At 33.7% G+C, this 27889-nt stretch overlaps 1 protein-coding gene across 1 annotated transcript in view; it reads left to right on the forward strand.

The window, feature by feature from the left end:
• LOC132543777 (microtubule-actin cross-linking factor 1, isoforms 6/7-like) overlaps nucleotides 1-16951 on the forward strand; it is a 61485-nt gene extending 44534 nt beyond the window's left edge. The window contains exons 25-39 of the mRNA XM_060207301.1: nucleotides 6854-7013; nucleotides 7690-7851; nucleotides 8207-8332; nucleotides 8614-8757; nucleotides 8866-9054; nucleotides 9201-9298; nucleotides 9585-9717; nucleotides 10031-10193; nucleotides 10448-10560; nucleotides 11121-11258; nucleotides 11387-11504; nucleotides 12383-12415; nucleotides 12901-13041; nucleotides 14510-14626; nucleotides 16563-16951. Of these exons, the coding sequence (XP_060063284.1) occupies nucleotides 6854-7013; nucleotides 7690-7851; nucleotides 8207-8332; nucleotides 8614-8757; nucleotides 8866-9054; nucleotides 9201-9298; nucleotides 9585-9717; nucleotides 10031-10193; nucleotides 10448-10560; nucleotides 11121-11258; nucleotides 11387-11504; nucleotides 12383-12415; nucleotides 12901-13041; nucleotides 14510-14626; nucleotides 16563-16951 (2224 nt within the window). The remainder of the gene's footprint in view (nucleotides 1-6853; nucleotides 7014-7689; nucleotides 7852-8206; nucleotides 8333-8613; nucleotides 8758-8865; nucleotides 9055-9200; nucleotides 9299-9584; nucleotides 9718-10030; nucleotides 10194-10447; nucleotides 10561-11120; nucleotides 11259-11386; nucleotides 11505-12382; nucleotides 12416-12900; nucleotides 13042-14509; nucleotides 14627-16562) is intronic.
• Nucleotides 16952-27889: the final 10938 nt, after the last annotated feature.

Consider the following 27889-nt stretch of genomic DNA (forward strand, 5'->3'; position numbering starts at 1 on the left):
TGTCAAATATTGTAATGAATTGCGACTGTGCACCTGTGTTATAGACATTTTTATATCCCTACCTGTCATAGTTATGTTATAATCTCACAATGTCATGTGAATACCATACTGATTTTTGGGTATGACAACGTATCTGATCGGAAGATACACAGAAAAAAATTTCCGGCGTTCCAATGATATTTTGAGTTGTACTGTCGGTGTTTGTATGCATTTATTTTTCTCTTTGTATTCTTGTCTCTCACAGTACGAGTTCAAGACTGAGAAAAGGTTATTGCCCATATGGGATACCATAACCAATAGACGGAAAGCATTAAAATGTTAATTACATGCGCTCTGTGTCCAATATATAACGTAAACAGGCAACTGCACTTAAATATGGATGAACGGAGAGTATGACTTAAATAGTGATCTGTCGGAAATGATGTGTAGACTGAGAGAAATCCTCAATCATTGATTATCTTTTATTATGCATGAAAATGTGTCCCACAAGTAGGAAAGACATGGTACCTGATAGTTATGGTCGTGTTTTAATTAATGTTGATAATTAAAGTCGTTTGATGCCCGTGTTTCTATCAGACACATTCTTCACGTTTCCGTATATTACAGTATCTAATGTATTTGCTTATTTTGACCTGGAGTTACACACATAAGAAAAATGAAAATAGGAGGAATTTGTTTCATATATGTTGCAACAATATACTTCATCGTGCTTTCTAAACAGTTTGGTGTTCTGTTTCCGTATAATTAATTGCGATATTTATGGCGAAAGAGTGATAAGAAATAACTTGTGTATGTGTGATTTTGAGCTTTATCTTATTTTTGTGTTATTTAAGGTTATTAGCCATGTCTTTTAAAAATATATGTTTATGTCATTACACCCTTCAGATATGGCAGAACGCTCGACAATAATGACATTACATATATATTAATGAACATTTCAATAGCTAGGTATTACATCTATGGGTATATAAGGGCTCTCCTATCTGTCTCACCTGTATCTACCTGACGTTTGACCTATAACCGCTATCCCAGACGTTGGAAATCAGTTTCACCTGTTGCCACGTCCACCATCGAAACATTACAGTACACGATGGAAGGAAAGGCTATGGTTATTGTAGACGGTGGTTATTTCACCTTACACTGATACGAAAACTCAATGGTAAACTGGAGGGATTACCGGCTCTGTCAAACACCAGATAACTACAAATGGATGTGTCGACCTGTGTACAGATGTAGATCCAGGTTCTGACCTTAATGTTATTTATATACGGATGACTAAATACCTACATAGGATTGTACACGTTGGTGTAAGGGGAGAGTGATAACTTAGCTGATATCAGTAACTACAGTTCTACGGGTATGATTGTGTTTACTGTTGGATTAACAAGATTGGCATTCATAATATGGAGTGTGTTCTTTGAGTAGGTGGAATATTTTCTGTATGTATACACAAGTATACCTGGATTTATTTACAATTAAACACGTCACGTGAAACTGTGTATATCATCCGACTCAAATTTATATTAGACGAAAAGGTAATGTCAGGGATCTGGAGTGTGTACATTTCCCGCCATCTCATTACACATTTATATGTACAAAAACTGAGAATCTTTAAATAACTCACCTGAAGAAAAGTATGAATACCTCTGGAATTCATGTCTATTTAAAGGTTACAGAAAAAAGTGAACGGAAAGAATGATTCCCAAAGGCGTTTATTTACCGAACGACCCAAGGATAATATATTAGCATTAGACGCGAGTGCTGTCAATACTTACCTGCGAATACCTGAGTCTGTAGAGTGCTGAGGTCGCACCTGATTGAGCACACATTACAGAACCCACTCTAACATGTATGTGTGTGTGAAAACATCGGGGCCATCTTAACTTTAAATAGCTCTCATGGATTTCTCGTTATATACTTGATGGTACCCTAAAAGGGGCCAACAGTTAGTGCACAGCCCCTTACATGGGTCATGGATTTACCTGATGGGGACGATGTAAACAATGGAGAATGGGATCAGACACAGATTCCGCGACTGACGTTTGTAGCTCCCAGGTAAGTTGGTCGCATCTCTCAGTCCGCTTACACATAAACATGTGATATGGCGGATATCTTTCCGCCATGTCGTGGAATTATGTTTGTCCGTCTGCGTCGTGTTCAGATAACTGTACGTGTGCTTTACTAGTCAAACAGGTGTAACATTGAGCTTTACCTTTGTACTGTATTCTAGGTACTTGTAATCGACAGGTATAAATATGATTACAAAATATGTTTCTCAGTTCACCTATATTTTACATGTGTACAGTTCATATATCTAAACCTATCAGTTTTTGTATACATACACTATACTTTATCCAAATAAGGACATCGACAAAATGAAAGTTTCCGTATAAGTAACTCTACTACCGGAGTTGCAACAAAGGTGCGGTCGTAATGCACTCATGTAGTTGAGTAACTATGGTGATTTCTTTCTGACGGTGAGTGTTATTTTCTGGTTCATTGGCTCGTCCCATCGTACTTGCTGGTTATGTCGCGTTAATGTAATTATAACCCAATGTCTGTATAAACCATTCAGTCAGGCTTTGCACAGAGGAACAGAACACATAACCTGTACTTTGAATAGGACTTCTTAATCCAATTATGATACAGGGATTACCTGTCTGATCCTTGAGAAGCTTAAATGTACTGTTTGATCTCTGTTTACCTAGATCGTAATTAAAACACTTTATAAGGTAGCATGAAAACATTTACCAGGCAGGTGTTACTTTGTGAAAATACAAGGTGTAATATGTATAGTAGGTAAGATTTAGGGTGACTATTTTCTCTCTTTATGCACACTTCAGTTGTAGGTGATTTCTTCTAAATATATTCATAAAGGGTTTCACTCCACTCATCTTCAATAGCGTCCTTTCAAAGGCGGGATTTTGTCATTGCATAAGTTAGCATACTCTTTTCGCGTGTATTACATATCATAACAAATTTGAATTATGTATTGTATATAATGTAATAAACTTACCAATGTCGCGAACGTAAGATTACAACACACTACGGTAGCATGCCGAGTTAGGAATAATGCCGTATCGTTCGTGCATAATTCATATGCACGGGGAATTATGGCGGGAGATTACTATTGGAGCAGACGATAACGTCAAGTGGCAGCTGGGAGATATCGATTGTAGTAAATATTGCCATACATACGTAAGGTAGCTTAAGCGTACAAAATTGTTCACACCTGGGCTTATAGAATCAAAAATACTCGTAAAACAAACTGGCATATGAATCTGTATTAAATTATCTCCTAGTTCGACTTTGGACTTTGCAGCTTGTTATTCATATGCAGAGAAATGGACATCGGAAATTGTTTGTTAGTCCACATTACAGCACTATATAAATACGACAGGAATCCATATGGTACTATACTACAGGTGAAAGAGTATTGTAAACATTGGTGATGAGGTAAAATACAGAAAGAGGAATAATTCTGAGCATACATTTGAATGTTTATATCATCAATTTGTCTGGCTTGAAGCTAGCCCTGCTGTGTATTCAGGATTAAATATCTGACAGGTAGCCGATAATTTGATGTATTCGTTCCAGTAATGACATTTCACTAAGTCTACAGGTAAAATCTACCAGCAATACGCTTACCTGACTTGGAATAAGTATCTTGCTCTGATTTAAAATCAAAAGAGAAATTAAAGAATAAGCATTCTGGATAGATTTGTGTTTTAATCACATCTACCTATATCATGTTATAAACATTAAGGGATTTTTCTTCTTATTATGAAATGTCATTCTCCACGAGGTTGTTAAGATGTTGAGATGTGGAATGTAAACTTAAGATCATTATATTATTATGTGATGTAATAATTTGGAAAAACATATGAACATCTCATTTCCAACTACCAGATAAAAACAGTTAAGTAATAAAAAGTTAGACGTTTACATTAATTGATCGTCAACGATCTGTAGAGATTTCTAGATTAGATGGAACACGTCATCAGCGGTACAAAATCCGGTGCAGGAACCATTGATTTTAGTGCCTTCCCCGTATTTATTGTCCAGATTTACCTTTATTGACATTTATCGATTCTGGTTTTTCTATCATCTGATATATCTGATAACTTAATATTGATAAAAATGAGATATTTGTGCAATATAAATCGCTGGGTATTTCTGAGTAATATTGAACCTTTTGACCCCTTTGTGTAGGGTGTAAAATGCCAAGTTTGTCCAATAATTGGACTCGTGATCATACAGGTTAGTGACACATGTTCTTGGTGTATTTATGCAGTCACCCAAGTGCCAACAATTCAGAATAACTGTTGTTGCCAATATGGCACGAATTAACAAAACCCCCATTTGAACTTGAAGACCTTATCTAGCCCAAGAGTAAGAATGGAAAGGTACTTAAATAGTATACGTTAGTAAAATTTAAAATGTCTCATTATATTGTATTCATCCTTTGTTAACACGTATCGTACATGTACCAATACCTATAAATGCGTTTCAGAACTCTTTTTTGTCATGTGTGCCATATTGTTCACGTAATCTGGTTTTAACCGGTGTTTCATGGTATCGCTTTTTGACTGTTTGTTCCATTTTCGAGCATCTCAACATCATTGTGTACGATGGGGGAATTTTAAACATGACAATTGTGGAATGTAAAATAGGGGGAAGTTTATACTGCTAACGGAAAAGATCAAACGTCTGTTCAATCACACACCTGGTCGTACACCTAGTCATACAGGTGAGACTTACACAGGTGAGTCAGTGTATAAATGTAGATGGGGCCGTGACTATTTGTAAATAGGTTCATCCTATATGGGACCAGAGCCTGTGTCAAAAATGCACTGCGGTGTCAGAACACAAGTAGGACACAGTTAGGAATGCAAAGTTCGCATAAAAACAAAAGAATGGCAGCAGTAATGATTATCTCTAGTGATGTTTCAGACTGATATTAAAATCAATAAAGTTGGTGCCAAACTATGTACTAGTCTCTAGTCACACCGTTCCTGATTTCTTAATTGTTCTGATCCGTTTGTAGAAGCACAGTTAATAAAAGAACTGAATGAGTTCCCATCGTAATCTTACAGCCCCATTGGGTATTCATTTTTGAACAAGAATTCTATGCAAGCTTCAGAAATATATAAACGAACTTTAAATTTAGATCAAAGATGACAAGGACCATCGAGCTAAAACACATCATAAATCTCCATTTATCTCCTTCTATGCAGATTACTGATATCATGACCACGAAGTCTGTATCCCTAGATTAAGAACGTACTAGGTTCTAATCTGTTCCGATCTCAACTTTATAGGTATTTAAGATCTTCATGTTGATAATATCGTCTTACTGGTGTTTATCTAGCTGGCTTAAATACAAGAAATATCACGGTCACGTGGTATCGAATTGACATTGATCACTTACACTGTCTACCAAGTCATTGTCTAAAAAGTTTTGTCAAACAGGAAATAGCCTATTAAAACTCTTAATTTTGTACACCACTGGCTTGACATTCCAAATTGCTTTTGTTGCTGTGTCTCCAAGTGAAATCTGAATCCAAGTATTTTAACTGCCGAATCTGAGACCGTTCATTGCTCCTACGAAGGTGCACAGCAGTGACATAGTAATTAATGAATATGGGACTACGAGGGTAGAGCATACTCCATTAGTTACCCTATAATGTATCATGTACGTTAAAGGAGCTTTTCAAGTTATTTAACACGTTGTCTTTCTCTCGGTTTGTTCTCTACATGTTTTAGGTAAGAACACTTCTTTAGTGACGTAGACGCGTATTCATTTAGGTATACTCAAATCGTATGTTTCTTGTGGTTGATAAATAACTTTTAATCGCTGTTGAAAAAGTTCGTATAGTTGAGTGTTTCATCAAGACATGCAGGAGGTCGTGAACGTTTTAAGCAGTAACATACATTCATATGATTGGATGGTTACCAGGAATAATTATAACTTATGTAAAATTAGCTTGTACATGTCTCTTTGTATTTTAGTGATTTCTTCGCAGAACTGATATTGTATAGTCATACATGTTAGTGGGGAAAACCAACCGAAATTAGGGTTTTGCAAAGTCAGTAGATATTTAAGTTAAGTCTAATCTTGTCAAATAAGCGTCTTTTCCTCGATACAATAACTTGAACACCATACCAGACTTGGGTTGACCGTCGTGATATTTATATAGGTGATTGGCGGATAAATTCCCCAAACATCGAACAACCCCCTTGTTATTGAAACACGCCAGAGTTAATTATATACTTTCAGTGTAATGGGGGTAGATGAACCGGGTATTAACATGTGATTTGACCTATACTTCACGTATACCGACAGGTCAGAATTATCATACTGAAGATTGTTCTGACCTCCTATCACAGGGGTATGTTGTAAGATATATCCTGACCGGTGTTTGCATTAAAGAATGTTGCTTTTATTGGGTATAAGGATGGTGTGTTTGGGAGAGATTAGGATACGTGGAGAGTAGGATAGGGGTAGAACGATGGGACATTTTGGAAATAACTAGAGGGAATAAGACTAACAGAGAAATCAACAAATCCGTACCAAAATATTTATATATAAATACGTACGTGTATTTTATTAATATTGAAATGAGTTACTTCTGAAAATGTACAAATAGAACAAGACCATATGTTCCGGAAGAACAAGCTCTTCTGCTTCATCGGATAGATAATAAATAAAGAGTGTATCAAGACAGAAGCCGCTGAATGCCAATACGTTCGCTCGTGAAACACACTTGCATACTATTTTATCATGACACTAAGTTCGATTGCATTTCTGCCACTGGTCAGTAATATGACTTTCCGTGTTTTGTTATTTCAGCCAGAACAAGCTGGACGAGGCGTTACTAACGTCGGGGCGGGTGACGGACGCTCTGACGTCACTGCTGGAATGGCTGGGCAAGGCGGAAGCCACCCTGGCGGAGGACCAGCCCGTCCTAGGCGATTTGGATACCATACATATGCTCATTGAGCAGCACAAGGTAAACATCGGCTTAAGAGAATGTGCCATAAATATCCCTGTGTATTATTATTTATCAAAATATATATCAAAATTACCACTGTAAACGTTTGTAGGAGTCTAATAGCTTGTATGTACGCAGGGCACGTGCTTGACCACTTCAGACAGGTCTTCTAAGGCCATGGCCTCGGGCATGGACAATTGGCCGTGTAATTGTCCTTTGATTGACATCGTAATAGCACATTTCTACGACAAATTAATTTTACTGTTACCTGCTGACTGGACATCACTTACGCCAGTCCTGACTGACTCATATGTGTATTATTCACTCTCTGACCTCTAATATGTACCGTAGACATTAGAACATGGCAAATGTTCATGGCATTATATCTGCTTTTAATCCAAATACCAGTAATGCAGACGTTGCAATTTGGACATTGGATTATTCGTATGTGTCACTACAAAAGTCCAACAGTCATAGAAAATTGCTATAGTTTGACCCTCAAATATCTTGCCTATTACCTAAAAGTAGATTTATATGTAATATGATTTTATATAGATATATGTCTAATATATGCAGTCATGAATTTCGTCTAAAATAGATAACGTTAACTTATGTTTTGTTATTCCGTAACAATGGTCACGTAAATAATTTAGCTTTATTACATCTGGTTAATGCGACGTTCTTTCTTATCAAGGGTATGCAACAGGAATTAGGGGCTCGGGAACAGACTGTAGCAGCAATGAAGGCTGCCGGGAACGTATCAGCCGCACACCTTGAGGAGCTGGAAAGCACGTGGGATCGGGTCAACAGGCTCAGTGACCACCGTGAAAACAAACTGCGTGATTCACTTCAACTGGTAAATATACATCAGTATCTTATCATTTACCTGGAGAATGTATGCTATCCTCACTGGTCAGAATATAGTGCTGTGAGATAAATAGTTGGCTCCTCACGAAATATGTCAATGTCAGAATTCTTCAGGTACATGATAATGCTACAACATGATAAGGAAGAAAACACAAATCTTGAATCGTTTTGTTACAATTTCTGTCATCTACCTTCATTTGATTGATGTCAAATACTGGCATACTCTTCCACTGGTAGATAACCTGCAACTTCTATGATACAAAGACCGTAAAGCAAACATCCCTTCGCTTTGTCAGTGTATTTCAGCAAATTGTAACTAAATTTGGAACTGTTTTCATTTTTAGGCGGAGGAATTCCAAGATGTTGTCCAAGTGATGAGGGAGTTCTTGCCTCAGGCTGAAGCTGAACTTAAGTATAAAGCGCTTCCCGATGATGAGGTGGCAATAATTCAGTTAATCGAGAAGCACGAGGTAAGAACGTCACTTAACTTCCATAAATAAAAGTTGGTAGGTTTAGTGATATTTTAACGAAATGTTTGTATTTATTGAGATTTGTTCTGATGTTTTTTCTTTTTCTTAAAATTAATAAGGCTTTACACCTACCATCTCGATTTTGACATTTCAGTCGATCCTAGGTTTCAAAATTTCGGCTCTTACCCTCATTGACAAGTCTTAAAAGAAAGAAGCAGTTAAATGATACAGTTCAGTTCATCATTTAATTCTACTGTTCCTCATAAATTGTCTTTTTTCAGAAATTTCAAGAGGATCTCAGGAATCATCAGGAATGTGTAGACAAAATAAAACTTTTAGCGGAAGAAATTTTACAAAACTGTCATCCAAATGCCATACGATTCGTGAAATATTACCTCACCATTACACAAACAAGATGGGACCAGGTAAGACCAACAGTGTTGTAGTTTTTATTGTTTTAATTATTGACCTGAAACAAAATATAACCTTTCTTACGAGGTTGAGTTTTACAAAAAAATTTCGTCCCGTTTTAGTTACTGCAACGTGCGAAGAACAGGGGTCAGAGGTTACAGGAAGCACTGCGCAGTATCCAAGGCAACGCCGCCCTTGTGGAAGATCTCTTGGCTTGGCTAACAGATGCCCAGGTCCTGTTGTCTACCAAAGAGAGGGATCCCATACCAGATGACCTGAAAGTTGTAGACGATCTTTACAAGGATCATGTGGTAAGAATCTGTTACTTACATCGTAAAGTTCAGATCATTCAAAGTCTGTATCACGTGGTCTTTTTGATATCGTTTACATTTTACTTTCTCGGCTTACTTAATAAATGGTGATGAATCTGGTTTGATGATATGGTGTTCTTTTGTAGGAATTCCACGAGGAAATTACAAGTAAAAATAACGATGTAGAGAGATTAACCAAAATTATAAACGCGGAGCCGAAGTCCCCCGGACGTATTCACGGCAGGTAAGATAACAAATGATACATAAATATATAGAGTATACAGCAAAATATCGAATTATAGATTTATCTTTTTATAAAACATGAATCTAAATATTTCCCTCAAAACCTCTTGCAGTATATTAAGAGTAACCATAATGTTTGTTATGTGCTGCAAACGTCACGACAGATGTGGGTCTGCAATGGTCTTTTGTTTTGTACTAATTACATGAAAACTTGTGCGCTCAGAGAAGTACATTTCCAGGATTATCATCAGCTTCTATTTATATAAATTAACATAATATATTTTTAGCAACATGAAGCTAAATGAAAGTGACATCTTCAATCCACGGGTAATAACCTTACAAAACAAATGGAGGATTGTATGGCGCATGTCCGTTGACCGGAAGAAGAACCTACAGGATGCTCTGGACACTCTTCTTGAGGTAGGTCATGTAACGGTCGCAGTCAGTGTGTGATTCAATTTTAAAAAAGTCGTGTCGTAAAAGTAAAAATAAAGAAAATATAAAACCGTCAGTCTATATGGAACCATTTCTAATTTTCAATACATTGGAAAAGACAAAGACAGCCACACAAACCGAAATATAGCATTAACAGAGCGATATATCAAATCATGAATATATATGTATATATATGATAAAAATTGTTAGTTTAATGAAAACTTTCAACATCAAGCATTTATTACACCAAGCCGTATATTATGCAACATTTCAACCGCATTTTAAAATTGCTTTACAGTTGGAAAGCTTTAAAACGTTTGACTTTGGTGTTTGGAAGACCAAGTACTTGAATTGGATTAAAGCCAAAAAGATGCGGATAACAGATTTTTTCAGACGCCAGGATAAGCGCGGTGATGGATTATTACTCAGGGATGACTTCGTCAACGGGATGCTGATTACACGTAAGTAGTCAATTAAACATAGAATATGTCTTAACATTTTGTAATAGAACATGTAAACCAAATTTATTGTCAAGATGGCATTATCAAAGTTCAAGCAACGACAAGAACAGATCAATCCTGTGCGTAAACATTAAGGACAAACAAATACTTCCTGTTAGAAAATGATATTACAATAGGGTTATCTTATATTGTCATATGACTCTAAATATTAAATTCAAGAAAAAATGTCAATTTGTGAATAACGTTTCTTGCAGGCTTCCCTACTAACCGGACAGAGCTTCACGCAGTATTCGATATTTTTGATCGAGATGGAAGAGACGTAATAGAATACAAAGATTTCATTGAAGCATTAAAGCCTACACGACATGTAAGTTAGCGTTCATTCAAAATCAATACATCATAGAGCTCAAAACGATAAACCTTGCAAGTCAATTGTTAATGCAGCAATGATTCAATGTGGTGACATTTTTTGTTCCAAATCATTCTGTTGCTTTGAAGATATTATTTCTTTTAGAGGAAATAACAATTAAAACCTCTATCGAGTAAAGGCTTATATACATACATATATATATATATATTACAATTGGATCAACACTTTTACGTAGAACTGATTATGATAAACTATTGTCATTGAAAAATATTTTATGCTTAATTCTTATCGGCTTTATTAGATATAGTCCAGAACAAACCAATTTCTAAAAATAGCGATAAAAAAGATCGAATAAACTGAGCGTCAAAATAACTGTCGTGAGCAATTCAGTTTATATACACTTAAAAAGCAACGACCCATAAATTTTAGATAAATGAAACATCTAAAATGTATTTCCTGTTAAATTAAGATTAAAAAAAGTAGATGAGTTTCATGATATGAATAATCTGACAACTGATATTTTGTATACTAATAAAAGATTGGCGGATATATTGCAGCAAAAGACACGACTGAACAGCAGTAACCGGCAGATGACGGATGCAGAACTGATCCATGATAATATTGAGAAAGAAATATCTGGCTGTCAGTGTAGAAACCCATTCAGAGCAGAGAGGCTTGCAGAGGGAAAGTACAGGGTATGGTTATAGTAACACTTAGATACTAGTATCAATATACAATTTATAGATGTATCTGTAAAAGGAAAATCATGTTTATGAATGCCATTAGATAAAAAAATGAAGTTTGATTCATTTTTTCAATTTAGTTTGGTGAGAAACAGAACATACGACTTGTGCGGTTCCTCAACAGTACAGTGATGGTGCGAGTTGGCGGAGGCTGGGTCACACTAGATGAATTCTTAGAAACAAATGACCCGTGTCGAGGTACGTTGTATTTACATATTATTCATGAATACTGACATGCAAGATGGATGATACCGTGTATAAATTGATTCATAATTCATTTATAATATTCTACTCTTAGAATACCACTTTTTCATGACTAAGTTGTCGATATATTATCTAATTTATTTTAAAAAAATCCATCCTCATTAATATTGTTCTTTAAAGTAACTGGTTGAGGAGGAAGTTAATGCATCGAATTTAGGAACATTTTTAATATTGTAAACTCATTTCTTGATTTTCCTGTACCTTTTCCCGTTGCGCGATATTCTAGTTATGTTAGATTACAAACTTTGTTCACTTGTTATATTTTGTTTCAGTATTATTTATTTGGGACTGAATTGCAATAACATTCTGTAACATAATTGTCGTCTCCATGTGTAAACAATAAATATGTCTTTGATGTACGCGTCCTAAATCTACCATAACAGTTCGTGTGTTGATATAACAGAGTCTACCAAACATTAATTTTGGACACTTGCTTTGCTTCATTAAATACAGTAACCGGAAAACACCTCTCTAACACAGAGCTCGAAGCAAATTGCTTTTGATTATATCCATTACTTACATATTGTATATATACAAAGACATATTATTACGGTCACTTTGCCGTATGATATCGCCTTTTCAATAAACTATTTTAATGCTACTTTTTCACGTGCCATACGCCAGTGACTGTTTGTTTACGTTGTCGATATACTAAACTCATTTTTTATCTTGTTTTTCAATATTTTGTTATTTGTATACACGTTAAAATTTGCTGTTAATTACAACAAGATTACTGTCTTGATTGGGAATTGGGTTACGTTGTGATTTAACTGTCGCTTCTTGTTTCACTAACTTGATGTGTCATTCAACAGGCGAAAGAGTAATATATCCCTCAACTTCAACTTGTAAGTACCTCCAAAATGAGGAGAGTTCCATTTCCAAAATCGATCGGTGTCGGTTGGATGTTTCACCCAATGATTTGATTGATGAAACAGACTTGCATCTGTTAGGTCGAATGTTTAACGAGTTAATATTGAAACGTGGTGGGAAAAACTAATTTTCAAACGCATCTTGTTTTAAATCGATCCTGTTTCAGGTAATGGTGAAATGTGATGTGCATCGTAGCCTTTATTTCAGGTCTACTGCAACCTTCTGAGACTGAAGCATTGAACACCAAAATTGATTAATATATATACTGCGATAAAATTTTATCTAAAAGAGTAACTGACAGAAGAATAACAATTGATTACTCAACAATCGTTTTGGTGTTTTTGTTTCACTGATGTTAATACAAATGCTCTCAAACGGTTGTCTAAAAGGTGATAGTGATACGACCAAAAATGGTCGCTCGTAACCATGGTGACGGATATACTAACTTCTGTATCCACAGCAAAAGGACGAACTAATTTTGACCTCAGGGACACCCTCTCACCAGAAGGACAGACCAGTTTCCGGACCCGAAAGGGTAGTGGCACGTTTGGCTATAAGTCCAAACTTAACGATACGGGATATGCTTCGTCGGTCTCCTCAGGTATACCACGTAGACTTAGGTAGTGAAACGTGATTTTCTTTGTTTCTATAGATGTCCGTTGGATAGTACGGCGACCTCGCACCAGTAAAGTGTTTCTTCATCTCATATCTATTCTTTAATACTCAATTATCAATTCACAAAAGTATTGTATCTTTGCGTGTTGAATTGTTACTTTTAATCGATGACAAATATTTAAGAAAATTATTACACTCATTACAATTTTATTAATATTCAAAATTATATTCATTGATCCATATTGTCTGCTAATTAGAATATAATTGATGTAAACTAGTTTTTATTTCACTTTTACTTATATTTCCATATTTTTAGCGTAGATAGTTAATATTTTTTACTTAGTTAATAGATATTAAATACGTTGCCAATGGGTATCTAGTGGGCATGCCATATATATTTCTGAATAATACTTTTGTGAATTTGATACGTAATTGCTAAAATGATAATAAAACATAATTTAGTATTGACTTTAAATGCTACATAGCTAATACACAACGTTTAATTTAGCTTTGAAATATTTTTTCGCTAATGTTGAAACGCTAATATTTTATCATACTCTGTGTAGGTTTAATGCTGTCGTATCATTTATTATATAAACTAAGATTCGTATATACTATATAATTCATTTTACTTCATCTTTTACCGCATAATATGTTAAAGAACGTTTAACATTTTTCATTAATTGAAGTAACAGGAAATAAATTGGGGATAAGGAGTAGATAATTACAGAGGGGTCTCGCCTAGCTGATTTATCTAAATTTCTATTAATCTTTTCAACATTCTGGTATCGGAAAGAATCAAGTGTTTCATCGTTAAATGTTCTGTGTATGTTTCACGCCTAACATGTGATAATTCTAATTGTACATCCAACATGCCATTACTATAAGCACACACAAGTATCGGCTGCACCAAACAGTCTTTATAGACTAACATTCAACAGGTCGAAAAATGGACTAAACTTCACTAATGATTAACAAAACGCGAGGAGCGTATTTCTTAGTTGAAAGAGGTACTACATCTTTTCAAATCCAACATATCACTTCTGTGTGTGTTGCGCAGTGAAACTGCTAGGTGCTTTACGATTTCATCCAAAAATAAGTATTTAAAAAAGTATTTTTTAAAGTTGCATTGAGTTTGAAATCAGTTGCTAGAAGAGAAACATTTGACGTTTGTGCTTTATTTTCCTGTCTGTAGCTGATAGGCTATGAAAACAGAAACAAATCATGATGTATTACCTTTTTATGTTATCTGGTCCCATGAGCACGTCTTCGGCAAAGATTATGATGCATAATTAATGGTGAGTGGTTACCCCCTGTACACGTATTAATCAACACAGCTTGGTAAACTTACATTCTATGGAAGACATTCGAACAACGTAGAGACATGCACATCCTTTAAACGTTTGTATCGTAGATGAACTACTACGGTACAATATGACATTGCTCTCTTCTAGCCGGAAGTTCTGGGGACCGTTCGTTGCGCCGAAGTAGGGTGACTTCTTCAATGATCAATCTTTCTGGGGCAGGTGGTTCGCCCTCAGTCAACCGGATTCACAAAAACGCAGACTTTGGTATGTGGATGGTCTGATCCAATTAAATAAAATACCTTCGCACTTGGAATGACGATATGAAAGTCTGACCCGGCTATGAGAACATTTTAATCATCGTTTTATCTATTTACAATTTTTTCCACAAATGAAAAGGCGTGAAATTTGGGGTTATCTAGCCAAGCAAATAAACCAATCTGCTTTAGAATGAAATACTTTTTATGGAATTTAGATTTCCTTAAGTATAAACGATAAAGAGAAAAAAATGCTTCCGTTCAAATTATGAGTTGTATTCAATATTACACATGTCATCAGTTAAAGTGCAGCAGGATCTTTCTATGTAAATATTTGTTCATATTTTGGGATATCAAGGTAGACGTCACAAACAATTTGGTAGTATACACATTAAAGATACATGTAGAACACGTGCTATGTCATCAGTAGTTATAAAAAATTCTAAATTCTGGGTCAGACGTTTCATCATCATTCCATGCAGATCCACGTGCTTTCGGTCAGGTAAAAGCTTATAAACACATGAAAGGTGAACAAAAATTATGACTTTTCGCAGAATTCTTAAGGTGTTTCAAGATATTCATTTTATGAGCAATACCAATGCTAGAGGAGAATACGTATCACAGATATTTAGTAGTTCGCTGTAACTTGGTGGTATGGTTTAATTCGCTAGTTAGCAATCACCCAAACTTAATATTTGAAATATACATAAATAATAGTTCACAATGTTGACAATAAGCTTTTTTAATTTCCCGTACCAGCTTCTTTATATTATCTTCTAATTTACATAACTTTATATACTACATAATATATAAGATATTAGAAAATAAAATTTGAATTGCCTTTCATGTTTTGAAATGCTTTATGAGTGTTTCAGTATTGCTCGATGTCATGTAATTTTGTACTGTATTTTTGCATGAGAAGGTTTAGGTGAAAAGAAGCATGTTTATGTATGATCTTGATGTTAAAGGTGTTCAGTATGTGCATGACGTTGTTCGCCTTATTTGGTATTAGGATTACATCAGTATTATTTTTTACCAAATGACATGATTTACGAAAGAAAGATATATGATTCCAACTTATCGATTCCCTATGTGATTGATTCTGAATCAACAGTGGCTATATTCGATTTGAATTTCTTGCGTTATTTCTTTTAAGTGATACATTACGTTTATTGTCATTTGCACGTGCGTGTTTGATGTAACAGCACCTTGCACATGTTTTTTATAAACTGATAATTAATTTCGCACGTGCCTCCCCTCCCCCCTTGCATTCCCTCCCACATCACCTTCACATGCTGGTCATATTTGTTCTGTTTGTATTCAGTCGTCTAGTTGTCCTACTATTTATATATCATTGTGATGTCTAACATGCTAAATAATAATGTTTTGATATTATTTCAGACACCCTGATAGAGTTCCAACATATTCAGTATACTTTGCTAATACCAATTTGTTCCGCTCATGAAATATAGATATATGTCGATTATTTCCCTTTTTGTACAGTCGTATTACAATGACTAGATAGTCAGGAAGTAATTTACGTTTTTTTTATACAAACTGATCACAGCTCTTGTTCAAATAATTCATTTACGTCGTATATACAGTAGAAAAACTGATCAGATGACAACATTAAGCTATTTTTTCTTCCCGTTTGAAGTTGCAATTTTAGACCGATAGTGTAACTGAGGCTGATGTATCGTTATCTGTGCCGATAGAGAGACGGACAGTAATGTTGATTATACATCACATCATTACATTTGTTCGGTCTGTTTGAATAAGTTCTTTGCTCCTATATTGGAATATTCTATCCGTGGTCGTTTGGATCACAGTTCATCTAGTCAAAATGTCCGCCCTTTTTCTTATTGTTTGAAAATAAAAGATAAAATACTTTACAATAACAAAGTGAATACCATTGCTAAGTATTTTGTTAATATTTCTTGGTTTAGGGTCAACTGGAAGTCTCACAAGAACGAAGCGATTAAGCACCTCTACCACGAATGTAACCTCGCCGTCTAGCTCGCGCTCGCGCAACCCATCGACGCCATCTCGGCTAAACAATACAATATCAAGGTCGACAACTCCTCAACCTACTCCGACTTATGTTTCACGTTCAAAGACGCCGACCCCTAGGTCGACATCATCTTCCCGTCCATCGGGAACTCCAAACAGAACAGCAACGACTCCTACCCCCAAAACATCAACTCCAACACGCACAGGACGGACAACACCCACATTCACCGGAAGGTCAACCCCCTCGGGTCGAACCACACCAACTATGACAAATGGAACTAGTGGTACCAGGAGACTTCCCTCAACACCAAAGAATGTTCGGTGATCGATTGAGATAAAGTGGAAATACGCATGCGTGAACGGATTTATGTATTGTGTGAACATGCGCAAGAGGACCTTGAGGGAATTTGTGTACGTTGTGTATGTCAGGAGTTACACATGTATTAGTGCGGATGTACTTGTGCTGTATGTTACATGGTTTCAGAATGAGGACTCTGAAATTAGTACTGATAGTGTCGTATGATATAATACCCTATGGCATTTACATTATCATAAAGGAAACTTGTCACTTATAAACATTTGAAAGTACCGGACTCGAAACCCGAAAAACAGATATTATATTGGCTTCCATGGAAGTTTTGAACAGTACAAGAATTCGTTATCATTGATAAAATGCCATTATGCACTTGTGTTCTTGCAAATCTATACATATAAATATGTATATACCATAAAATATAGAAATGATAGAGGATAGCACAATCTCGTGATTGTTTTTGTCAATATTGAAATCACGTGATTTGGCACGAGACTGAATTGCATGAAAGACGGAAGAGAGAAAATACACACAAATGTCTTTCAATTCATATTTTTATATCCAGATATTATTTTTAAAGGGTCTGAAATTAGTCTGATTTTCGCCGTGATTACACTTCGCCTGATTAGACGCCTTAAAGTAAGATTGGGTACAAAGTTAATCATTTATATGTATAGGGACTGTACAAGGGGATGCGTCTAAATAAAAGTAAATTTATAGAATCAAGCTTATTATAACGAGCAAAAACATTAAAATATACTGCCGTGTTTGTTTATACTCGTATTTAAATTCAGTCTAGTGTATATGATATTTTGTTTTATATAACAGCAAAACTCCGAAAAAATGAATGTCTCAATTTCTATGAGATAAATGTCTCACGCATATACTACCTTTTTATTTATGAGCATTTCTACTTTTTGTGACGTCATATCAACACAGAAATTATCTGTGGGTATTATATACTTATACTTACCATTAAATATTATTTCCTGTAGTTAACTATACATTCCAAAAATAATATAACAGGGTTATATAAAATGATTAATGGCTCATTTTATTAAACCATTATATATTATAGTGTTATAAGGGAGAATATTGGCGTTTGACGATACATAGTATAAAGTAATTCAACCTTATTGATATTTATTGATAATATTTTGTTGCAAACATCTTAAATTTTACTCTCAGAAGAACCGTTCTAAACTGATATAATACTAAAATTAGAAAAGAACAGATTTAGCTGAAAATAGTAATCCTTTGTATAAGCTCGTGATAATTTCTCCGGTATTACTAAAGCGAAAATATCAACACCGCCAAATCTCGATAACTCACAGTACGTGTGCCATTAAACACAGGCTGGGGATGTAGGTGCTAGTTTTATGAAAAAAATATCGCATGACCACAGCGTTCTGCTTGTACAATATCTATGCAACGTCTCGTGCACTTATTTCCAGTATTTAAAAGAAATTCTTACTTTTAGTTTTCAGTTTTATCTTTCAGGAAAAAATACAAAAAGAAAAGTTTTGTTTGTGAAAATGATGAAAGGAAATGATGTAAAATCAAAATATTTTTGAGAAATTTCAGTGATATTTTGTATTGTATTTAGTGAAACCTCGTTAGAGCGAACATGGTTTGTACAGAAAATAATCTAAATTGAATTCATTATTTTGTATAACCGTTCGAAAATTGAACGTTACGTAATGTCGGAAGTCTTGGCTGGCCTGATTTCACTGAATAGTATTTACTGATATTTTACAAATGTTTCATATCTAAATGACCAACATGACCATACATTCCATGCATAAGCTTTTTATTTTATCATGACAATGTTTTCATGTCCTCATTGAACATATTCATCACCAATCATTCACCATTGGGCCCGGCATTGTGTAGAAGTCATACTTAATGTAAGAATAAAACAATCTTAATATGGATATGTCTTTTTTTATCTGTTGACAACAACAAAATACAAATATGTTAACAAAACAATTATCAAAATTTAAAATCGATGAAACGGATGAAAATTATGCAAAGAATTAATACACGAAAATTCTTTAAAAGTTGAAAAAAAAAACCACACATTATCAAGTGAATAACACCTATTAACAAATTAGAGTGAGATACAGTGGAGTCTTACAATGAATTAAACTGCGTCATACAGCTGTTTCGTCCGTCTAGGACTCGTCAGTGAATCTAAGGGGCTAATTTTTAAGCTTTGGCGCGATCGAAAGAAAGGCAAAATCTAGCCGAGAAGGTACACTAGCCAAATAATTTAATAAATTTCTTAATTCTCGTTAATCTGATAATTTAAGAACAACGTCAATTACATGTGCGATGATAAGAATAAAATAGTTTTCTTTCTTCGCCTGTCAATAAAACTGCAGGCATCACAGCATTTATTTTAAAAAAATTTCCTTTCACTATAAGGAATTTTCAAAACTTCAATAAATGCAAATGTCAGACAACAGACAGAGAATAGAAAATATTTAACGATTCTTTCATTTCATAAATTAGTACTTACCTGGTGTTTTTCTCATGCGGACGAGAATGTCACGACATGAATTATCGCAAACGTTTTTCATTGATCGATTCTTAATATTACCTTTGATATAAACACATCTGTAAAAGAATCTCAAAGTGCCACATTATCCTATCTAATTTGGTTGGATTTAGCTACAGAAAATATTTTATCACAATGATGTTTGATAGTTACAACCAAAACATACAAGATGTAATGATAATAAATAACTTTTTTGGTCCTGAACAGAACTTTGAAAGTATAAGCTTTATTTGATAGCATATTTTAACAAAATTAATGACACTTTCCCAAAGCACACACATAGAAGTGACAGCACTGACCTTATCTCTTGGCTGTATAAACCTAGTTGATAACTTATGATTTCATGTTTTTAATTTGTAGCGGAAACTGTTTTTACGTATTTAAGTAAGAGGAACTTTCCACTTTTTACGGCCAAGCCGAAATTTGTATTGACGTATCATAATGAGTCTAACGAACGTTTTCATTGGTGCGGGAAATACCTGTCGTCTTCTTGATGTAGACTATTTAGGTGTTGACGTGGAGCATATAGCAAAGAGTGTATATGGATGTTTTTTCCACCCTCGATATTCCATGAATTAGGCTCACATTCGCTAGGTGCACCCCTGGAACATTGACGACACAGTCGAAGTAATTTGATAGATCTGTGCGGATTTCAGGAGAAAAACAAACTGACCAATCACAGACTGATACGCTGCTTTGAAGATTACGAACACACTGTCACACACCTTCAAAGTCAGTATACAACATACCATGTTGACCTCGAGATTCGTTTGATGTGCATCAAAGGATCAAACTAGTCATCTTGTCTTATCTACAAAGTGTCGCTTATGGGACTTCAATTCTGCAGGGGTTGCAGAGAGCAAAAGTAAGCATAACCCCTGGTATATCGATAATGGCCTGTTTCTAACTTCAAATGCAGTATACAACCAGCGCAGTTTGAAGTTCAACAATTATTTTCATTGATATACGAATTGTTTTCAATTTAAAAATCAAGGAAACAATGAAAATTCATTTAGACGCTTACTCTTTCGGAAAACCTGGTCTTATTCTCCTTGTACTTTTTCAGGAGTCTCTGTGTAATTTTTTCTTTTGTTCAAATTTGTCCTAGTTTTATTGAATTTAATTTTGGAAAATGATTAAGGTGATATGTTGGTATTTACTTGGTGATTTATTATTATTATCATTATTAAAACCTGAATTCAAATTAAAAGTTGACGGCACTCAAGCAGCTGTAGACAAAAGATTCCTACAGTGCTGAAAAAATCAGAGTAAGACCAGGTGTTTCGGAAAAGTAAACGTTTTCTGCTTCACCAACGACACCCACCATGCAGGTCTTGATCAATCCATGCAAGTAATTTCATATTCAAAAAATAGAAATCAGAACTAACTTTATACAACAAACCACTAGGCAAACTTAATAGTATATCCTTCATTTATGGATTTTACATCTCCATGCTGAACAAGGATACTGATTGATCTAGTTTCATTCTGACAGACATCCTTTTCAAGAAATACACTATAGTTTATGATCGCAAACTTTCTTCGTCATTCACTTTTCTATGAAAGGAAAGTTCTTGACGCGAGAGAATGACTGCTACCATTATTGCAGAAGTTAAGGGTAATTGTAGGTGAATATACATCATAGATAACAATAGAAAAACCGGTTTGAAACAAATCATCTTCTATACACCTCACTTTTATTTTGCCATTGATAGAGTACTGTTGTCAATGATTGTATATAAGTGTTCTAATGATAATATGAATACCACAATACTACCAGTAAACACTACAAGCATAGTCACTGCAACGCCCCTCTGTGTCAGCAATGTATTTTATACTTCAAAAGAGGCGTTCATGTTCTGCAAAATTTGCAATAATGACTCCGTCATACTCTTACCTCTCCAGTATCTTCTATCACGCATTGAAATTCTGATATTCTTATAATTACACTTTTCCTGAAAATAAGTTTGCAAACTTTAAATACATATTTTGTATGAATACAATCTACCATAAAAGTTTTAACTTACATTGATGGTACGTTCTTCTAAAAGATAAGGGAACAAACTATATTCCTCTCTTAGTTGCCTTATTTTTGGTTACACACAAGGCTGAGTTTATCGAAGAGTTACAAAGACGATTCGAATTCCGTCATTTTTAACTTTAAGGTATGTTTAGTCTTTCCTTTAAAAACAAAAGAATTAACCTGTTCCATCGTATATCCTCGCAAGAATTTAAATTAAACACATATAAGACACTTCAACATCAACTCTTTACCTTGGTCTTCTTTTACAATAAAACTACCAGAAACGGCTAATGTAAACTTTCCATTTCTAGATAGTGATATACCTGCATCATCAATCTATCACATTAAGATATATCAGTTGATTTGATGTCCAAATCCTCCTTCCAGTTTTATGATGTATGTGTAAGATGTTAACAGCTGAAGGATAAACTTCCAACAGGGTTTCGAGAGATGCAGATTGAGGAAGATTATGTGGAAATTTAATGGTCGCCAAAATTACTAAGGAAAATTATTTCCTTGTGCTTGTTAGTATATCCAGCAATTTCGTCATTGTTAAAAGAAATAAAAGAAGGTGAATAAGACAATAGGTTCTGGAAGGGTGAGTGTCTTATGCTTAATTGAAGACACTTGCTGTCTAAAATCTGTTTGTCAATCCAAGTCATATTCCCTTCTGCTGTCAGGTTGAATAACACAAAAACCACCATACATACTAACAAGCACCAAGCAACTCAAACTCCATGTCAAATACTCTTAATATCTTGGATGCAAATGATTTCTATTAAAATTTTCTAATTCTCAAAAAGCATAGTTCATCAATATGTGAGTTTACGTATTTTCATGGAATGGTATGAAGGCGGTCAAAAACTTGTTATCGGAAATGAAACCCAATCGATCACATAATCTGGAAATACTAAGGGGTATCGAACTGATCCGAAATTCCAGTTTGACCATGATGACAAAGTTAGTTACACCATAATCTTCCTCAAATTTTTAGAATATGGATGTATTTTTTGTTCACACACACAATCTAAACAGAATGATACATCATTAAATTTTACCTTCACTTCTTCACTGTGTTGGGATATCGTTCTCTTCTGAATTGATTTGGAAGAGAGACAAAACTAGTCACCATGTATGACACGACAAATGGATATAACTTGTTTTCAGAAATGTTTTTGTCACAGTTACTTCGTGAGATCTTATGCTATACTGATATGATCCTACACTGATTTCATCGTAATTTTTGAATTTGTGATTTTGAAACAATATTTAACAACTTTGAACGTAGATCAACTTAAAATATGCATTTGCAAATATTGTTGAATGTTGGGAACAGAGAGTGTGGAAACATAAAAGTGTTACACATCTAATTAATGCTACTGAAAAAAAAACATTTCGATATTTCTACATTGTAACCACTGTAGAGATGTTTACACCTTTGGTCCCTATATAGTACAGCCTCGTTATGGGGTAAACAATTAGCAGTTCATTCATTATTGACCATACCTTGTTCATAACACATGTACACTTAATTCATATTTAAAGAGACGCCAAGGTCAGTCATGGAAGAGCATCAAACTTTATAACCTGGACATTCCTGGTTTTTTGGATATCATTTAAAGCCTCATCCCAATCTCACCCACCCCACCTCTAACATCATTTTATTATGTGGGAAATTCCCCATCAATATGACCTTGTCAGTTCATAGGTCAATAATCAAACAAAATGTCCACTATTTTTTTTATTTGTCCAGCGTAAAATCTCTAAGAAGATAAAAATACAAAATCTGATTATGTTTATTTCTTTATTTTATTCAATCAGATGCACATTTATATATATATATATATATATGTTCATGTATATATGATGGATTTCAATTATGCAAGTCACTGTAGCTAACGATTCTTCCTGAGAAACTTAAATATAATTTTTCATCAATTCTATTTACATATAAAACCACACTGCCCATTCGTACAAGTTTGTAGATATCCTACGTGGTAAGTCTTATATAACTTGAAGTGGAGACTTTGTAGTCAAAAACATTAATATCAGAAATACATAGTAAACAGACAATTATTGTCAAATCAGGAAAATGGAGTTGTCAGGATTTTGTTGTAGTCCATCTGTATTATTTTCTCATTTTTATAAACAAAATAAAGTATTTGTAAATTCTGAGATTCATAAAGATTACTAATTAATTAATCATTTACCATTATTTTGGGGAATTTTTTCAATTCAAAATCTATCGGGTAATTAAAATACAGTGTATCTAGCAAAGATGGTTTTAACTATGCTTATAACATACCCCATACAATACTTCACAAGCAATGAAGAGACACACTAAATCTTCAGCAACAACATCAAACTTCATATACATTGTCAACAAACCTTTAAAATGTCTTGAGCAAACTTAAGATGCAAAAATGCAATTAAAAAAAAAACACATAGATAATCCTATCTTCAGAATTTTTAATTTTATTTACTACTTTCAAAATGTTTGTCAGATATAAAAACTGTTTTCTTTAAAAAATGAGTTTCAAAAAACTTAATAATCTCATGATTACTCAATATCTAGAAATCAAATTAAATAGTTTGACATAATTATCAATTCTAAAGTATCTATCTTGTCTAAAATCTAGGAATGTATTGAAAAAATTACTTTCAAAATTACTTCTAAGGACAAACAAGTCATCATAACTATTTACCCTACCTACACAAGTAGACTATAAAAAACATTAAAAAAAAATCAATTTGCATGTATATTACATATTTGTAACTATTTACTTTAATATGTAAATATTTTGTATTGGTTACTATCAATCCTTTATGATGTAAACACTCTGTCTGAATGTTACAAAAATCAATTATTCTAGAGCAACACTGAAATAAAATCAGCTATTATGTTGTAAAGTACATACATCTTGCCAGTAATTTACATATTAATTAACACCAAATATAAAGCCAAGATTTAGTCAAGTAATTCTTGTATGTTACACACAATACATACATGTGACATGTATGATTGAATTATTGAAATAATGATATAGATATACATATACTTGACATGAACAATTCTGTCATTCAACACCTCTCACAAGGGCAGATAACTCTGCATTTCAAAAAGACAGAAATATTACATGTGAATGCAATTGTTCATGTCAAATATTTATATATATTTCATTGTCGTAATTGACTTATCTGACTGCTAGACCGAGCTACTAGCGCTTATCATATTTTAGTATCTTTTGTGCTGAAAGCATTGAACTGAAAGCATTAATGTGCTTATAGCTCTTTCTGCATGTTGTTTATGTCGCAATTCATGTACATATGTGAATTCATCATTTGTCAATGCTCTAAGATATGATTGCACTAAATTTTAAACGTTTATACTGTACTGACTGATTTCTGTGAGTCTCTCTTATTCATCAAAATTTGAAATAAAAGGTTTCAACCATTAATTACTTTCTGTATGACAAGGATACTTGGTTTAGAAGTACTTTTACTTCAAACCATGATTATCTAATTTAAAACCAGAAACAAATATAACATTACAAATATACAAAACACAACCATAGACAAAGCAGCTCCAATCTGTTCATAAAAACATAATTCGTAAAAGTTTCGTAAATATCATAAGGGATATAATTATAGTGGTTTTTCCTTGACAATACATACAGGTACAAGAGGTTATTTCTATAACCAATGTCCTTTCATCCTTACTATAAATCATACTTTTCAACATTTTTTAAACAGACTTGATTTTTTCTCAATCTTCAAAAATGGAAAAACATACACAGCATTGCTCAAAAACCCCATTGGTTAAATATCACACTGCTTTAATATCATTTAACATCAGATATTTTGTGCAATTAAAACTAGCTTTCCAAAAGTAACATATTTCAGCAATAACAGATCATTAATATTTCTTTGTGCCTCTTTTAAATCTTCTATATCTGATTTGATATGAATTTTACAAATTAGATCATTTTGAAAAATCAATTTTAGAAAACAAATATGTATGACACAACAATTTAGTGAAAATATTAATTTGCTGAGAGTAAAGAGAAGTAACATTTCAAATTCTAACAATTCAGAAATCATGTTATAGGACTCCAATTAGTGTACAATGTAAACATGTTAGAGGTGGTCTTATCTAAAGGTATTTTATTTGATACCAATTCACAAGTCATATAGCTGACACTGTTTCATTTTCATCATCCAATCTTTCAAACTTGTCTTGTTTTATCACTCAGGCTCTCATGGGCTAGAGTGTAAATTATTTTGCAGAACTGTGGAAATGTCCCTTTCAGTTCTCTTTTTAAGTTTTTTAGTAATATATTATTTGTATCTTACTAACCCAAGATTTACAGAATACAGAAATTTTGTATTGCAGACAAATAATTAACTATTAACTTGGGTATATTGTTTATACAACAATAATTGTGAATGACTGAATCCATCAATGCCCTAGTTTGCAGAAACGGTAATTATGTGCTAACATCTGATTAGGGATCAATCTTGGGTTATTTTACTACCAGTATTGGGTAGTTTCTCAAATACCTCAAATTCCTCTCTTACAGAATATTCTTCTTGAATCTTCCAATAACCTATTTTTCATAAATTACTATTTTTTCTCTTTGGATTACCCCTATTTCAACAGAAATTACATTTAGATCTTTCAGTTTTATTGGTTTTAGAGTACCATTTGATAGATTTTATATGTATTCTGTTTTAAAAATGGTCTTACATCATTCTGAAGTTGTTAGAACAGTCAATCACAAAGCGCTGAATAACTGTAAATCATTTTAAGCCCAGAAGGCTCCTACTCGCATCCTTTGGAACCCAAGTTATTTTCCCCTAGTCTCATAAAGGTAACTTTCCCCTATATCCTACACTGATCTCTGCTAATTGTTCCAATATAAGTTAACACAAGATTGTGTGACCTGTTTCTAACACAGTGAAATGGAAATATTGCCATTCTTCCTAACTATAACTGGAAATAGATTGGTTTGTTATCTTCAAACAAAATGAAGGAAAGAAATCCAAACAAAGTTCAAATTATAACAAAATATTTGTGAATCACACTTATTGTGCATTTCAATTTGGGAGAGCGCATGAAGCAAAGTTCACCCTGTCATCCAATCAAATCACTTTGAAGTGTTGCACCACATGTGGTATAACATGTATGTTTATACAACAGTTGGAATAATTAATTGATGCTTTTGGAGGTGAATAACACCCATTTATTGTGTTAAAAATATTGTTTATAAAAAGCATCCTAAATCCTTCAGAATTTATCTGGCAATAAGCCTATGTCTGGTAATAAGCCCACCCATATACACTACTTTTATCGTAAAAAAATGTTATTGAATTGTCTGCAATATATAAGCCAAACCCTGATTATGCCTAACCCTGATAATAAGTAAAAATTTGTGTTGGCCTCCTGGGATTTTTGAAGGTTAAATAGGGTACATTTATATCTCAATATATCAATTAGTATATGTATTCATATTACATATCAATCAATGCTGGTAATATCAAATTTGAATATTGCACCTCGAAACAGAATGCACAAAATGAAATGATAGTGCTAAGAATTCTACTGCTGTTTATTAAAAAAAGGGTTTTATCTTGACACTGCAATGAATCCAAAATAATTGTATATTTCTCTGAATATTTTTCTTTTTATTGCTCTAATTTTAACAGTTTTTACTTTTTTATTACATAAGTATAAAATTTTATTTCATCTTATATATATACTCTGCTTTAAGCGAGAATTGTGCTATCACTTTCTGACTTGTCTACATAAGCGATCATGCATATTTCACCTTTGGCGTTGTACATGTAAATTGTAATTTGTAAATGTTTTAATCGTTTATAATAAACTTGCAATCTCAATCTACCTTCTATGTAATGATGTAAAGAATGCAGGATTTATAAAATAAATTGACTGTTATTATGTATATAATGCTTCTGATAGACTGTAGATATTAAGTTACAACCTTGGCTGATACACAGCATGAAGACAAGTGAGCCCTTAACATCCAATTGTTTGATTGACATATATAATTAATTGACTTTCTCTATAAAAATTTCCCCATCAAGATAAATATTGTAACCAAAGAGATATAACATTATTTGAACATGAATTATGTTGGGATATTTGCAAATCAGCAATTATTTATGAAATTTTTATAACAATTACCATACATTTAGTTAATTTGCATTGTTTACCCTTAATCGATCAGTGAGTTATCTACCCTTTTAGAATTCTCTAACCTGCATCAATATTTACCCTGGTTGAATTAACAAACATTTTATACCTAATTCATTAAGACTTATTTATTTTTATCTTTATATTGTTTAT

Source organism: Ylistrum balloti, unplaced genomic scaffold (genome assembly GCF_031769215.1).
Source record: "Ylistrum balloti isolate Yb309-2 unplaced genomic scaffold, AGI_CSIRO_Ybal_v1 Utg369764, whole genome shotgun sequence".
NCBI lineage: Eukaryota > Metazoa > Mollusca > Bivalvia > Pectinida > Pectinidae > Ylistrum > Ylistrum balloti.